The sequence below is a fragment of the Balaenoptera musculus genome, chromosome 12, assembly GCF_009873245.2.
Source record: "Balaenoptera musculus isolate JJ_BM4_2016_0621 chromosome 12, mBalMus1.pri.v3, whole genome shotgun sequence".
NCBI classification, from domain to species: domain Eukaryota; kingdom Metazoa; phylum Chordata; class Mammalia; order Artiodactyla; family Balaenopteridae; genus Balaenoptera; species Balaenoptera musculus.
This window is the reverse complement of record NC_045796.1, coordinates 29,828,058-29,844,990: the sequence shown is the minus strand read 5'-3', so window position 1 is coordinate 29,844,990 and position 16,933 is coordinate 29,828,058. Positions and strand designations below refer to the sequence as shown.

Genomic DNA, 16,933 nt, shown 5'->3' with positions numbered 1-16,933 from the left:
TTAACTTTCTGTTTAACTTAATGCAGTCATGGTTTTGTACATCAAATACTTTTGCTTTTATTTAAGCATTTAACTGTTTTATATGAGTGGTATACTACATAATCCTTTCCTTTAGAATATACAAGGGTTTTTGTGCCCAGGCATACTGTTAATAAAACTTTCTTAATGTGGCTAGAACACAAAAATGCCAACCCCAAGGGCTGTTGGTATAAAGTATAAGCTGTTGGGCCGTGCAGAGAAATGTCTTCATGATGTGATGTCACCATGCCAAACAAAGAATTTGCAATTTGGTCATCTGCCTCTGCCATTGCCCATCAGTGCATCTTTCTCCCTTTACTGCCCGTTTGAACACGAATGCTTGTTGAAGGGAGGGTGGGAAGTTCAGAATTGGGATGTTAATTTAACTAAACTAACATAATAGTTCTAGAATGAAAATTGAAATTTAGTATGTAATTCCTAAATTTGTCTATAGTATGTCTTCATGTTAGATGTTGGAATCCTGGGATTTGAGAATTATATGGCATCTTAGAAACCATCTAGTGGCATCTTCCACCTAATAAGGGAATCATTCTATAACATTCCGAACTTGGTTAAGTATTTTGCCCTACCTCCCCTTTTTTGGGAAACTTAGCTTCCATTTAGGCTTCTGCTTTGCAGGTATTTGCTTTTTGGTGTGGCTTTATGAGGCCTGCTTCCGTGCGACTTTATTTGGATCTTTCAGTTTCCTTTTTATTCAGACATTTGAGAGCAACTGCTATCCTTCCTTTCTTGTGCTAAATGTCCTGAGACTTTCCTCATACAACTATTTTTATATCTCATGCCATCCTACTTTCCTCTGGATATCTGGATATCAGTGCCCTCTTTAAATGATAAGGTCAGGATATTCTAGATGTTTTAGTAGCAAAGAGGCTAGTAATTCCTTTGCTCTGAATACTCCTTTCTAACCTAGTTTTTCTTTTTTTTGTAAGTAATATAATTAAAATCCATGTTGTCTTAGTGTGACCTATTGTGAGGAAATTCTTTTTTTCTTTTTAAACAGCTTTTAAAAATTATTATGGAAATTTTTAGACAGAAATGTAGGGAGAGTAGTGTAACGAATACCCATATATCCTATCACCTAGATTTAATCATTAGTAAGAGATGAGGCAGTAGTATGGTACTTTTTTGTCTTAAAATTATACCTACTATCCAGATTCATTCTGTACCTCAGAATAGATTGTCCAAATTTGTTTGGTTCCTGTGGTAAGATTCCAGATAATGAGGGACTCATCTGAAACTTTATCCAAGTCTATTTGTTACCGAGTTCAGACAGTGGAAGATTCCTGTATCTTAAAGTAAATTACAGACATGGCATTTCTCCCGTGAATATTTCAATATGCATGTCTGAAAAATAAGCATAATTGTCTACATGACCACTCTGTAATTTCACCTAACAAAATTAACAGTAATTCCCTAATGTCATCTATCATACTCAAATTTCCTTTTACAACTGTTTTGTTCAAACCAGGAACCAGTCAAGGACCATGATATACAGATGTTTTATTCACTTTATTTATTTTTTTATTGGAGTATAATTGCTTTACAACGTCGTGTTAGTTTCTGCTGTACAATGAAGTGGATCAGGTATATGTTTACATATATCCCCTCCCTCTTGGACCTCCCTCCCACCCCCCCATCCCACCCATCTAGGTCATCACAGAGCACCAAGCTGAGCTCCCTGTGCTATACAGCAGGTTCCCACTAGCTATCTATTTACACATGGTAGTGTATTTGTGTCAAACCTAATCTTCCAGTTCATCCCACCCTCCCCTTCCCCCACCCAGTGCCCACACTATGCCTGCGTTTCTATTCCTGCCCTGCAGATCCGTTCATCTGTACCATTTTTCTAGATTCCACATATATGTTAATATACAATATTTGTTTTTCTCTTTCTGACTTACTTTACTCTGTATGACAGACTCTAGATAAAAATGTGAGCTTTACATTTATTAGCATTAAATTTTATTTTATCGCTATTGCCCCATTGCGCTAGTGTAGGGATCTGCAAACTTTTTCTTAAAGGACCAGATAGTAACTATTTTAGGCTTATAGGTCATTTGGTTTTTGTCACAACTATCAGCTCTGCCACAGAGTCATTATGTAAACACATGAGCATGGCTGTGTTTCAGTATGACTTTTTTTTTTTTTTTTTTTTTTTTTAACAAATCAGGCCCTGGCCCATTGCTTGTAGTTTCCTGACCCCTGCCTAACCTCTTATGATCTCTGTTTTTTTCTGTTAATGTGGCTGTTCTCAAGTTTTGTGTCAATTCACTAAATCATACTGTCTGGTTGTGATATTCTACTACCTGTGAATCCATTAAACAGTTATAGCTACCATTTAGTGAACACATGCTGTATGCTATGTACTTGACATAAATAATCATATTTAATCCTTAAAAGCCCCTGGGGAGATGCAGTGATGTTATCACTGATTTTCAGAAGAAAAAATTAAGACTTAGAAAGAGGTCAGGTAACTTACCCAGTATCACACACCTAAATGTAAACACTAAGTCACCCTACCCTTTTGTAAGGGTTTATGCTGTACTATTAAACAGATATGAAAGAAGACCCTCTTTCTAAAAGGCTTTTGTCCATCTTAGTGTCATAGGCATGTGTTGAGAGACGATCGAGTAATCTGTTGGGATCAGGAACACAAAATGTCTCTTTCCTAAGCTGCTATTTTGGGGGCTTTATAAAGAATATGAGGTTAGTTTGGATGGCGTATCTTATTTGTAGAAGAATGATCTCTAGGACACCACCTGGGTTCACACTGTGTTTGCAGTTGAACTATATCCAGTCTTTCCCTCCTTCTGCCATTTCTCAAATCATGGACAGTAGTTCTGTGGTTAAACCTTTGAGGACCCACACCCACAGTATCCTCAGATGCAACTTAAGTACACTCAAAAGTAGCTAGAATCTACTTTTCTGTATTCTCATGTTTATTTTATTCTTTTGGCTTTTAGTTAGATTTTTAGGGTTATTTTTGCATTGTTTTTATAACAGTGTTTATTGTGCCCTTTTAGTTTAAAATGTCTTTCCTGGTGTGGAAAATTTTAAATGTAGTAGCCTCAGATGTAATTTGTCTTAAAAACCAGGAGGTGGCGATGTTTTCCAGGTGATGCTTTAAGGTTGTAGTTCGAATACTCCTGGAAAGAGGATCTAACTTGTCCATAAAAGTCAGTGAGCAGGGAAGAAGCTATTTCAACTTCAATAATGCATTTTAATACAGTGCTAGAAATATGTTATTTCTTGAAGTAGGACAGCTTCAGTTTTCAACTTTGCTTTTTATTAGAAGGAAATATTTGACAAACACATGTTAGGCATTTACTTGAGAAACAGGACAAAACACCTTATTAAACCATGTCTTAACATTAGGCCTCGGGCAGTGGGGAAATTACCAAAGTCACTCTGTTGCCAATTCTCTGAATAGAATAATTGTTAACATTTTGGCATTTTTAATACATACAGAGATATGTAAACCAAAATGAACTCTATCAAACATATATTTATTTTTTACATTATGAACCTCCATCTACATCCATGTAGTTGTAATTTATAAAGTCTGTTCAGTAGTCTGTTATATGAGACTGCTATACTTTATTTAACCAATCCCTTCTAGATGGGCACTTAGGTTTCTGTTATTAACAGAATTGCAGTGTATAATCTTATTTATACTTTGCTCAGTTGAATAATTTCTCAAGATGCATTCTTAATGATTGACTGCAATTCATCATATACACATATTTTTAATTATTTGAATACACACTGCCAGATTATCTCCTGTAGAAATTGTTCCAAATTATAAGAGAATGCTCTTTTATATACATCTTCATCAGCAGTGTTTGATGCTTACCAGTATAAATAGTGGTAACTCATTCTTTTAAGTTAGCACTTCCTCATTACCAGTAAATTTAAAAACTATACATGTCTAAAGGCAAAGAATTTCTAAATAAATAACTAATTAGTCTAAGAAAAATAATAATGGAAATGTAAGTATTGTTAGAATCAAGGGATAATGAAAACATAGTATATCCAACTTCAGGTGTACCAAAAGCACTTGGTTATAATCGCCTTAAATGTTCATATGAGAATAGAGAAAAAGTTCAAAACTGAAGTATTAAGCATCCAACTTACTTTCCAATATAAGAAATTAGGAAAAAAATAGATCTGTAGAAGGAAGGAAATAATGAACATAAGGCAAAAAATTTAATAAAGAGGATCAACTAACTGCCAATAGTCTGTCCTTTGAAGAAACAAAAAATAGAAAAACTTTTCAGCAAGATTGATGATAGGAAAAAAAGCAGGGATTAATGATACTATGATGAAAAAGAGATAAGTACACTAAAGTTGAGTTTTTAAAATTTGTAAGAAAACCATGAAAAATTGTATGCCATAAAATTTTAAATTTTAGAAGAAATGGAAAATGTCCCAAGAAAATTTAATTTAGGAAAACTGATTAAAGAAGAAATAGAAGACATCAAATGTCTTAAAACTCTTAAATTGAATTAATATTTTAAAATCCCCCAAGGAAACAAGAAACAGGTCCACACAATTTTCAGATAAGGTCTTCTAAAACTGTCTTCCAGAGAATTTTTTTTAAAAAAAGAAGAAACCTCACTACAAGTAACTCAATTTCGTTTCTTTTTATGGCTGAATAATATTCCATTGTATATATGTGGCACATCTTCTTTATCTGTTCATCTGTCAGTGGACACTTAGGTTGCTTCCATGTCCTGGCTATTGTAAATAGTGCTGCAGTGAACATTGTGGTACGTGACTCTTTTTGAATTATGGTAAGTCAGAAAGAGAAAAACAAATAGTATGTAAACACATATATATGGAATCTAAAAAAAAACAGTTCTGATGAACCTAGGGTCAGGACAGGAATAAAGACACAGATGTAGAGAATGGACTTGAGGACATGGGGAGGGGGAAGGGTAAGCTGGGACGAAGTGAGAGAGTAGCACTGACATATACACACTACCAAATGTGAAATAGAAAGCTAGTGGGAAGCAGCTGCATAGCACAGGGAGATCAGCTCGGTGCTTTGTGACCACCTAGAGGGATGGGATAGGAGGGAGGGTGGGAGGGAGACACAAGAGGGAGGGTATATGGGTATATATGTATGCATATAGCTGATTCACTTTGTTAAACAGCAGAAACTAACACAACATTGTAAAGCAATTATACTCCAATAAAGATGTTTAAAAAAATAAAAAATAAAAACAAGAAAAAAAAAAGAAACCAACCTAACTTGTCTAATAAGTCTAGTGTCACCTTGATACTCAAACCAGATAAAGACAGTCCAAGAAAGGAATATTATAGGCAAATTCTACTTACAAACATAGACATATCAATCCTAACTGAAATATTAGCAAACCAAATCCATCAATGTATTTTTTTTAAAAACATGACTTACTGGGTTCAAGGACGTAATACATACGTCATGACTTTAAGAGGAATATATGAGAATGATAAAACAATTCAGCGAGAGTAGAGATTTTCTCCAAAGGGAAGGTATGAGCATGTAATTTGGGAGAAGTGCATGAGGAGACATCAATTGTATTGTAAATTTTATTTTTTAAGCTGGGTGGTAGGTACATAGATGTTCATTTTTGCCATTTATGTATCTTAAATATTTCATGCTATAGTGTCAGCAGGCTTAACAGCTTTGTAAGTTTAAATGCCACTCTAAAATACTATTCTTTTTTGTGGATTTGCGTAAACACATTTCCCTTGGAACTGTACAAGTTTAAAAAGTTTTATGTGTAAACCATCATGAAATACAGTAAAGTGTACTACATATGCATTTTCATGGATATTATATTAAGGGGCATGTAGGAAAGAAAAAGACTCTTAGCTCTTCTTCATTTATATGAAAATGAGTGGCTTTGGAAGTAAAGTTTCAGATTTGCTTTTAGTTTTTAAAAAAATTTTCCATGCCTAGTATTAAAAGAAATAGTTTGGAATTCTAGGTAGATGAGAAATTTAATATAGGCTAAAGATTGAAATGTTGGATTTTCTAGCATTCATTCACCAAATAGTAAGAGAACATTTACTATGTGCCAGATATGGTGCCGAGCCATGGGTGTGTACAAACATTTAAGATGTAGTCTTTGACTTTCAGAATTTAGTAGGTGAAATAAATGGTCCATATGTTTAACTGTAGGTACCATAATAGTTACAAGCAATTTGGAATATTTCTTCCCTAGTGGGAATTAATTGTCCCCATGTTTTTTATAGTAGTGTGTGTGTGTGTGTGTGTGTGTTTAAACTGTGTTTAAAAAGTTATGTGTGTGTATTTTTTAGGAATAATCTAAGCCTTTGAACTACTTTAAGAGTAATCAATTCATTCCTCTTTAATGCTGACAATAAAGTTTCCCTCAGGTAGAATTTTTTACCCATTGATAAATGATTTAGCTTCACTCAGAATTGAAAGGGGTAATGTTTAGGCTGTCAGAATGCTCTGTAGAAGTTGAGATTTGTCTCTTTCACACTGGATTGCCATTTGAATTATCCTATTAAAAAGTGATATGAAATGCTTTAGCTTTAAGAAGTTAATCTTTTGTTAATATTAGTACTACTCTTGTTTTACAAGATAGATAAACTGCAAATGGGCCTTTTTTTTTTTTTGATACTGCTTGAAAAAGGTGGAATCTTTCATGTAGTATGCCTTGCATCTTTTTTTTTCTTAAGTACTGACTTCCTCTTATTTTATCCTTGATTTAAAACCTATTAAAGCAATGATATATCTTCTGAGACTGTTTGACAGCTTACTCATATAAAATATGAATACTTCCTAACTTATGATGATCTATGCCCATGACTTCATTTTTAGAATTTAAGTTGCTGATATATAGAAACAGTCATCAATTTTGAATTAATTTCAAATTAATTAAGGCTTCTTTGCATTCTCAAAGATTTGCTTTACCCCTTCTTTCTTGACTTATTTTTTACCTTACATGTTATCCTTGTATTCTCTCCCAGACAGTTCAACAGTTTAATACTCAGGGTAGTAGATCTGAGTCAATTTGTTTTAGCCTGTTTGTTGTAAAAAGTCTATGAGAAACAGTAAATTTGACATAGTTTCTTCATATGCAATTTCTCTGTTACGTAGTGCTTTTGTGGCCTCTTATCATGGGAGTGTGTCAGTCAGCCTGCATATAACTAAAGTCCACCATGGGGGCTTAAGATAGAAATTGATTTTTCTCTCACATTTGTGAAGTCTAGAATTAGAAAGTACAGGGCTAGTAAGGAGTTTCACAGTATCAGGGACTCGGGCTGCTTCTGTCTTACTATTCTTCCATACTCATCTCATAATCTCATGATCCCAAATGGCTTCTTGAGTTCCAGCTCTCATGTCCAGACTCCATGCAGCAAGAATGAAGAAGAGCAGAAAGGCAAAAGGGTCTTCGCTGGTTAATTTGGTCCCTCTAAGCAGACTTCTCAAAAGACACAAAACCATTCATTTTACATTTCTTTGACCAGTACAGAGTGACCCTAATAGATGTTGGGGTGAGCGGCCAGGAGCCTCTACCTCACAGTTATTTCCTAATTTTAATAGGAAAATAGCAGGTGGCTCAGTATCTGGGTTGTGATGTAATCGTGGGAAGTAATGCTAAGAAATCTCTGCTCTGCCTGTGGATTTGAACTTATTTTTATCCCTAATCACTGTTATTTTTGTGTTATTATTTTCCAAGTATATGTGCTAAGTACTTTTCATACACTTTATATAATTCCCATAACACTGTCTGGTAGGCACTGTCTATTCCATGTCACAGGTGAGAAAACCAAGACACAGAATGCATAACTGGCTTAAGTCCTGAGAACTAGTCGGTGGTGAGTCAAACATGGAGTCTGCACTTAAGATCACCACTGATAACTGTTTCTGTCCTCTGCTTATTAATCTGTCCACCTATATATCTATCCCTCAGACTCCACTGCCACCCCTGTCCCACCTCTTGTACATAAGAATCATTTGAGGTTGCTCAAACATACACAAAGAACAGAGAAACAAAAAGATAAGCAGATTGAAGGGAATATAAGAGTGAGAAAATAGAATGACGTTGAGGTTCAAGTAATACACAGAGTTCAATGCTATATGATCCTGTAGAGATGCTAAAAGTTTCAGTCTGACTTCTCATTGTGTCCTATCAGAAACTAAAAGGCAGGAAAACAAAACTGAATTTCTTTTATTTGGACTCTTGGCTTCTTCATTTTTTAGTCATATAATAACTTGAATCCTTAGTCATATAATAACTTGAATCCTTATAAAGAATCCTAGTTCATTTTCATATTGTGGCTTCAAGGAATTGTAAAGATAATTATAATAGTATTGTTACTATTTTCTGATTTTCTCTTTGTGGGGTAGGTGAGCTGAATTACCATTACTTATTTTTAAGATGTGGGAAACTCAGAGAATATTTAGCTGGACATGGATCATGTGCTTAGTAAAAACAAGGACTTGTTCTTGTTTGTTATAGAAATTCGAACAGTTTTGAAAAGATATATATTTGGAAGTTTGGGATCTTGATAAAAATGCTGTTTGTGCTAAGTAACTGTTGTTAGAGCTCCCCCGTACACACACAGGTTTGTGAGCTCCTTCAGGACAAAAGACCTTGCCTTATTCCTTTTTTCCTCCAGTATCCTCAGTGTATGGAGGTGTTCAGTAAGTGAATAATGAATGAATGACTAGTAAGTGAGAAAAGTCTGTTAATAAATGTTATAATTAATATTGCTGCCTCTTTAAACTTAAGTCAATGGCTCTACCCAAAAAAGCGGAAAAGTAGGTCGTTCTTTTTATAGCCCTTGCAGGTTGTATGAGGTGGGTTATAGTACCATTAATGGTTGGACATTGGGACCACAAAGTCCAGCCCTTGAACATGGTGTGTTTGGAGAATGGCCATAACTGCGATACGCCTGGAGCATGGTGGTTGTAAAGGCGAGTTGCTACAGATACGTCTGGCAAGCTCCTGGCGTGTAAAAGTTACTGATTAATTTTAAGGAATGAAAGTTAGGTCCAGATTTGGAAGGATTTTATATGACATGTTATCTTTTAAAAAGTGACATTCTTCGTGGGGAGAAGAAAGGATATGATTTGATTTGAGTACCATTTGAACAATAAGTAATGAGATCGACTTCTTGCATTTTAGTTTTCAAGATTACTTGTGAACAATATATTAACAAAACATTTGAGTTTAATTATTTTATTTTGTTTTATTTCTCAGGATGTGATCTTCGTGGTGGGAAGCTAAGTTTTTAAACTACCCCAATGGATGCAGACAGTGATGTTGCACTGGACATTCTAATTACAAATGTAGTCTGTGTTTTTAGAACAAGATGCCATTTGAACTTAAGGAAGATTGCTTTGGAGGGAGCAAATGTAATTTATAAGCGTGACGTTGGAGTGAGTATCTGAATTTTGTCGTGTGTGCTACATTAGCCTAATTTTATAGTGCTGTGAAGATACTAAGTAAACAATGATGACACTACCTTATACATTTATTATAAAAGTTAAGAATGTATATGAAGGCTCTGTTTAAGCTCTAAAAATCAGATGCCAGTATACCTTGATAAATTTTCATTGGTTCTTCATGCTAGAAACTAAGTAAAGATGAATTAAATTCAATTAAAAATTTCAGTGAATCACAATGAAAGGTTTTCAGGTTCATCCATAATGCCATCTTCACTTTAAAAAAGGAGCAAATGTATCTGCTAAAAAGAGAGGAAAAGGCTTAATGCTGCGTTGGAACCTTAGCATGCCATATGGTAGAGAAGTCATTTTTTCTAGGAAGGTTAACTGAAAACTGAGTTGATGGACGAGCTGGTAGTGCAAGACAGTTAAACGTAGAATAAACTCAATGTTTCTCGGCCACACACTTACATATGAAATTTTATAATGTATGTTAGCTCAGATTTTATTTTGCATCTGTGGTAAATTTTGTCTCCCCAGATTTAATAGCTTTCTAGTTTGATAATATGGCATATGACTGAGAAAAGAAGGAACTAAAAATGTAACAAGAGTTTTAAGAAGAAATGTCTCATTCATTTATTTGCTACATATTCAGTAAACATCTCTTTTATACATAATGGCCATATAATAAATATTGCCATAAATGAAAAGCTGAGGTGAAAATTTAAATTCACATTTTATCTTGGACTTTAGTCCTTGACCTATTTATGCTCACACTGTAGGTAATTTCTTCTAAACCCATAGCTTTAAGTGCCTTTCATTTCTAAGGAATCTAAAATTACATCTCCAGCTCCAGCATTCCTCCCGCATTCCGGATTTGCACATCGACCTTGAATATGTAATGGGCATCTCAGCTGTAAGACACAGTATAAAGTAGTGGCGGGCACCAAGAAGCAGAGAAAAGCAGGGTTAGAAATCAGGGAGGGGTGAAGGGATGGGTACTTTGGTGGAATGATCAGGGAAGGCCTCTCTGTAGAGGTGACATCTGGTGAGAGACCTGAATGAAGGGAGAACATTGAAGGAAGAATATTCCAGATGAAAGTAAGCTAGGCAAAGCTCCTGAGGCGTGAACAAGTTTGGCATGTCTGAGGATGCATGCAAATTGCAAATTCCAGTTATGTGAACAGAGTGGAACGAGAGTTGGAGTGTGTACATCCTTGTGGTACATTGATTTCAAGTATACAATGAGAGATTTATACAGGCCTTGAATTTTTAATTGATTAAATGTCCTTTTGGATTAATACGTTCTTTGTGTTCAGCGTGGTTCTTGATTTCAGAATGGGTGATTTGGAGAACAGTTATTTCAGTCTTGGGTAAGCTTGGTGTAGTATTTAAACATGAAATGGCCACATAGAGTAGAACCGTGTGTGAAAATCAACACTGTGTAATCAGGTTGTTGGGGTTTTGGTTGTCTTTTTTTGCAGAAAGTATTAATGAAGCTTAGAAAGCCTAGAATTACAGCTACGATTTGGTCCTCAGGAAAAATTATTTGCACTGGAGCAACGAGGTAAATGTTACTTGGGTTTTCAATTTTCATTTTTTAATTTTCCCCTCATGGGAAGGACATTTTTCTAGACTTAAAAACAAAATCACGCGTACAGTTTGTTGTGTTCCTCAGTATAAAATTTATTTCCTGTGTAACTGATCATCTTTTTCTTTCTTTCAAACCACAGTGAAGAAGAAGCTAAATTTGGTGCCAGACGTTTAGCCCGCAGTCTCCAGAAACTAGGATTTCAGGTAATGTTTTCAAAAGCTATCCAAGCTGCAGATACTCAAGGATTTATTTTTGTAAAGTTAACATTTTTTTTTTAACGGACTAAAGAAATCTCCACAGAAAGTCCTCTTACGATTGACCTTTTTCTACATTGTATAATACCGTCCTTCAACACAAAAATTTAGTGGCAGACCTTGCCCGTGTGGGTATTTGTAAGGAATCCTGGCTTTTTCCCAAATCCTTTCCCCATAGAGAGAGAGAGAGAGAGAGACTTGTTTCCTTACAGATTAACTGCCTTTTCAACTCTTTACATTTTTCACTTCTCACAAAAAAAAAAAAAAAATTCTGTTTTTGATCATCACAAGAATGCTGTATCCGGATGGTGAGCGGGAGCTGCAGGACCCCGTTGACGCGGACACGCTGGTTAGCAGGCTCTCACCCTTGTAAAATGACTGTTACTAGCAGGCCAGCCTTATCAACTATAATTTTGTAGAGGCATGCACTTGAATAAAATTAATACATATCCTGGACCTGCCAGGTCACTTGGAAATGATGAGTAAATGCAAGAAAAAGATGAGCTTCGGTTCCTGAACAGGCAGCCCAGGCAGTTTGGGATTTTGGGGGTGACTTCAGTCTCCTCTGAGGTGAAAGGTGCTAGGAAGGCACTGAGGTGCTGGGGGGGGGCGTGGGGGTGTTGGTGCTGGGTGGGGGTGCAGGATAGAGAGCCATGATTGACAGCGGGGCCACTGTGCACGTGTTGTGACTTTCTCCCACTGCCTTGTGCCAGTACTGAGTCGGAGGATAGTTCATCCAGATTTGTGGTTTTACTAGGGACAGTTGAAAAGATGACAGGGTAAAACCATTAAAATCTTGGTAGGAGTGGCTGAAGTTATTCATATTGAGAGGACATTATTTGCAGCCTTGGAGCCTCTTTTCTTAGCATAATATTAGAAATGTTGAGAGAAATCCCAGTGAGTTAAAAACACAATTCTATCACACTATTCCTCATTTTGTCCCCCAAAAGAGACACACATCTAACTAAACTCGCAGAAATGCCATTTTACCTGACTGCATATAAGAAAAAGTCTGGCGTTTGGAGCTCAGTATCCACTGCTTTCTGAGTTTTAAGTGATGGCTTTCCATTCTGACACTTCAGACTCTGCTTTAAGTTTTTCCTCACTGTTCTCCCTCTTATCCCAGTAGATTAAATATTAAATGGGTTTGAAGTATTGAAAAATTAAACTGAAATAAGATTCAGAAGACCCCAGATGTAGCGCTTTGATCATGCAGTTATCTCAGGCTTTGTTTATTTTTTTAATGAAGTTTTTGAGCCCTTTTCCCCCCCTTTAATTATAGCATTAAGGAGTCCCCGATAACTTAAAACACTAAATCCATGCTTTAAATGTTTCTGTTTATCTTGTTTGTTCTTATATTTAAGGATTACAATTCAATGATTAAGATTGCCATGATGAGCAGATTTTTTTGTTTGTTTCAAAATAATTCATTCGTTTTACTTCTCTCCTAAAGGTAATATTTACAGATTTTAAGGTTGTTAACGTTTTGGCAGTATGTAACATGCCATTTGAAATACGTTTGCCAGAATTCACAAAGAACAATAGACCTCATGCCAGGTAGGTCTTTGAAGAATCAAGATAACTTAGCAAATCTGAAATTACTTGTCAGGCTATAAGTATTTATATTAATTTTGGCTTTTTTTGCATAGTTACGAACCTGAACTTCATCCTGCTGTGTGTTACCGGATAAAATCTCTAAGAGCTACATTACAGATTTTTTCAACAGGAAGTATCACAGTAACAGGTATTTTATGATATTGAAACCAAGCTTGTCAATTATGGATTGAATGAGATAAGAGGTGCCCATACCAAAATAGAGATAAAGTCTGCTTTGTCCCTTTTAGCCACTTCTGCCCTTCTAGGGGAACCAGTCTCCTCACTTTTAACGCAGTAGATTAATTTAACCTGCTTTTATATACTATTTTGAAATCTTATGTATACTATTTTGTGTCAGTCTTCTTTATCTTCATCATTACCCTAGTGAGATTCATCTGTATTGCTCCATGTAGCTGTAGATCAGCCATTCTTACTGCTATTTAGGACCCACTATGTGAATATATTGTTCCATGGGCATTTGGATAGTTTTCAGTTTGGAATTAAAAATATTCTAGTATGTATTTTCATATATGATTTTTAAGTTTATGACATCTTGCATTTAAAATACTCAAGAGAAACCCATTCTATGAACTTCACAGAGGTTTAACATGAGCAAAATATTCATATATAATTGGTACCTATTTGGTATGTTTTATGTGTATTTTGTTATATCTTTTGAATTGTTTTAATTACTTGGAAGGGGTAGTTTCAGAATACTAGGTAGGCATAGATGTCCAAGGGTAGTATTAGCATGCAGGATGATTTTTTTAATGGTACTATGGTTATAAATTGTTCAGAGACATTACTTGAGAGTCAGACCCAACCTTTGGCAAAACTGAGTTAAGGAAAATTTCTGTAGTGTCCTTGAATTTTCTTTTTATTCCTTCAGTCCTTAGAGGAAAATAAAAATTATTGACACCTGTAAGCCTTCAACGAAAAAGCTTTAGTTCTGATTCAGCCATGGATTTTCACATCTTCCTTGGAGACTTAAAGACTCTTGCCAGAGTCACGCCTGAATCTTAAAAATGGGGGAGCAAGTCCATTTCTTTCCTTCTTTGGACTGTTTCTACACTTTGGAGCCCAGACCTCACAGAGGCCTCCAAATCTATTGACAAGTCCCTACTAAGTATGGAAGAAAATAATGCATATGTAAAATATATATTAATAGATTTAAACAACATAGTAGCAAACTGAAGACCATTGACCTGGTTAATTAGTATGCATTATATATTAACCTCTGGAATACCCTATGAACTGTTAATTCAGTGGACATATACTGAGTGAGTGGTACCCGTGGGCAAAGCTCTACTCTGTGGAGGGACTGAGGTGAGTCAGGAAGGATCGGACCAGGGTAAGACATGGTCAGTACCTTCAGAGGGTTCACAGTGGATGCATATGTACGTTTTTTAGGATCTTTCAAAAGGTAAGTTTACGTTAGTAGAAAAAACGTATTTATTCAGAATAAGTTTTATAAAAATATTTTTTCATTATCCTTTTTAAATATTTGTTTAGCTATTTAGATGAAAGGCTACATATTTTTCAAGTCCTAGCATTATATCGATTAATTAATACATAGCATAACCTCATCCCCTGGTGCTTTTTTTTTAACGGGCAGAGTAAGCTGTAAGGGTGAATGGCCAGATTAGTAATAAACATGTGAGTACCAAATAGTAGTAAATTTGTGGGGATGTTTAGACCGTGCAGTTTATAACAGCCCTCTGGTTTCCCAACGCTCTGGTAGCAGCTTTGTTTAGCTCTGCTGGGTTCCTCGATACTCCTGAGCTTCAGTCGTAGCCTGACCAAAAGCCAGACTACAGTGACCAAAAGCATAATAGTTGTGTAGTCCCGCTTGTTATTCCTTCCTTTAATAAGCATATTACGGTACTTTGTGACTGTCTGTGTGGTTTTTTTATATACTCTCTTTCCACAATGGTGCCCTAAAACAAGATGAATATCATCATTTTGTGTTTGATTCCCTTTAATTGTCCATAAAAAATCTTCTCTTGGTTCTTGCTGTGACTGTGTGTATAATTATGTAAGTGTCGATTTTTTTAAAACAACCTGATAAATTCTAAAGTACTTGGTTATTTGTAATTCTGGGAAATCAGCTTTTCCTAGTGCTCTTTTGCCTCTTCACACCCCTTCCTCCATTGTGTTGTTACAGGGCCCAATGTAAAGGCCGTCGCTACTGCTGTGGAACAGGTATACCCATTTGTGTTTGAAAGCAGGAAAGAAATTTTATAAGTCATCACGTAATTGGTTAGAATCCCAAACTGAGCACCTTTTAAACCTGCTGCACATTGGACTCAAAACAAAAGGAAAACTGGACCAACAGTAATTGAGGAAATAGACTCTTTTATTCATTCACGGCTACAGTGTAAGCTCCAGTCCCTTTGGATTTTATTTCAAACCTTGCTGTAATATAAAAAGGAAGTTTACAAGACATGACATTGCTGCTTTTACAAAAGGACATTCTATTTATTTTCGCAGTAATTTCATGTCCCCACGAGCAGAGCTGTCACAGTGTGCACTACCTTAAAGTGTTTTGTTGTTGTCATTATTTTTTTCCAGTTTGAGCTGATGTGTTTTATTTGTGAATAGTCTTTTACATTTTTGTATGCTGAACATGGGCACCAAAGAACCTGTAAAAGTTATCTTTTTCAATTGAATGTGCACAAATAAAAGTTTGGAAAAGATCACTCTTCATATCCATTCTATTCCCCATTTTCTATTTTAACAAAATTTGTATTCATAATTCTTTTTTTTTTTTTTAATCTATGCAAGCTTAGACTTTTGCTAAAGTGTGTTGGCTTCTTTTTGAAGTGCATTTTGTACATATATGCCACATGTGTATAGTATCTTTTAATGCTCTGTTACCAAATATCAAATAGGAATTTTTTTCTTGCAGATTAGAAATAAAAACATGTATATAAATGCTAGGGAACTGGAGTAGAACTTTATAAATTAAGCGTAATGTTTTATGTTGCTAATTTAACATGATAGAAAATGTTAACTATCTTTTAAAAGTCGTAAAGTTGTAGTTTTGAAAAGAGAAACTCTTACCTACAAGATGGAATATAAGAAAGAAGCTGTGATGGGTTGTACCTCATATGTACCTTTGTTATTCTGGAAAGACTCAACTCTGGTTATAGGAAAGTAAAAATCTTAGTTTGGTACTCAAGGCTTTACTAAGAGTCTTGTCAGAAGTTGAAACATTGTGCTGTTTTAGCAAGAAGTGCCCAAAAGCTGACTCTGTGCCACAGTGTAATTATACTACAGTTCAATTTGAACTTGAAAGCCATTTTGCCAGATAAGTCTTTCCCCTTGCTGTGTCTTATTTAATGAAGCTAAAGTGCGACTACTCAGTATATGGGATTGCTCCTCTTAAAGTTATAATAAATATGCATTTGTGAAACAGTGGCTCTCTGGCTCACCCATGAGCCCAGGAACGGTAATACAGGATCAGGCTGCAGTGGTGCTTGGCCCTTTGTGTTTAGGAGTTTAGTATAACTAACAATGATTTTACCGAGAAATAAAGCTGAGTGGAGAGTCATATTAGCTTCTCAGTTAAAATTAATAGAGGTAATAGTACAACACAATTTTCCCCTAAAACCTTGAATTTCCAAAATGTTTTGAAACCTTTGTGAAAAATTGGAGCATCTTAACCTCCATTTTCCCTACCATATTCTAAAATCTTGAAAGCTGCGCGGAACAATACGTATTATTTTTTATGTTTATTTTTATCTTCTTTCTTCTCGATGCCTTCCCTTACCCTGCCTCTCACTCCCTCATAAGTTGGGGCCAGTGGCTTTTATATTTTCTTTCTTGGGAAAGACTTATATGTGATTTTAAGACTTCTTTCTCATTTTTTACATTTGTGTTTATTTGCTTCATTTTGAGATCCAGTGGGATAGGCAACCTCAAAAAATATACAGAATAAAATTCAATGCAAGTTATAGGTTCTGGGCAGACTGTTTCAAAAATTTGAGGTTTTCCACTTAGATTTAATTAACAGTAATTAAGTGACCTCCTGTTTGG

General features: G+C 35.4%; 1 protein-coding gene across 1 annotated transcript in view; it reads left to right on the top strand.

The window, feature by feature from the left end:
• Positions 1 to 16,221, top strand: part of TBPL1 (TATA-box binding protein like 1) — a 29,965-nt gene extending 13,744 nt beyond the window's left edge. The window contains exons 2-7 of the mRNA XM_036871774.1: positions 9,267 to 9,445; positions 10,936 to 11,018; positions 11,185 to 11,248; positions 12,753 to 12,856; positions 12,949 to 13,043; positions 15,060 to 16,221. Of these exons, the coding sequence (XP_036727669.1) occupies positions 9,311 to 9,445; positions 10,936 to 11,018; positions 11,185 to 11,248; positions 12,753 to 12,856; positions 12,949 to 13,043; positions 15,060 to 15,139 (561 nt within the window). The 5' untranslated portion in view covers positions 9,267 to 9,310 and the 3' untranslated portion in view covers positions 15,140 to 16,221. The remainder of the gene's footprint in view (positions 1 to 9,266; positions 9,446 to 10,935; positions 11,019 to 11,184; positions 11,249 to 12,752; positions 12,857 to 12,948; positions 13,044 to 15,059) is intronic.
• Positions 16,222 to 16,933: the final 712 nt, after the last annotated feature.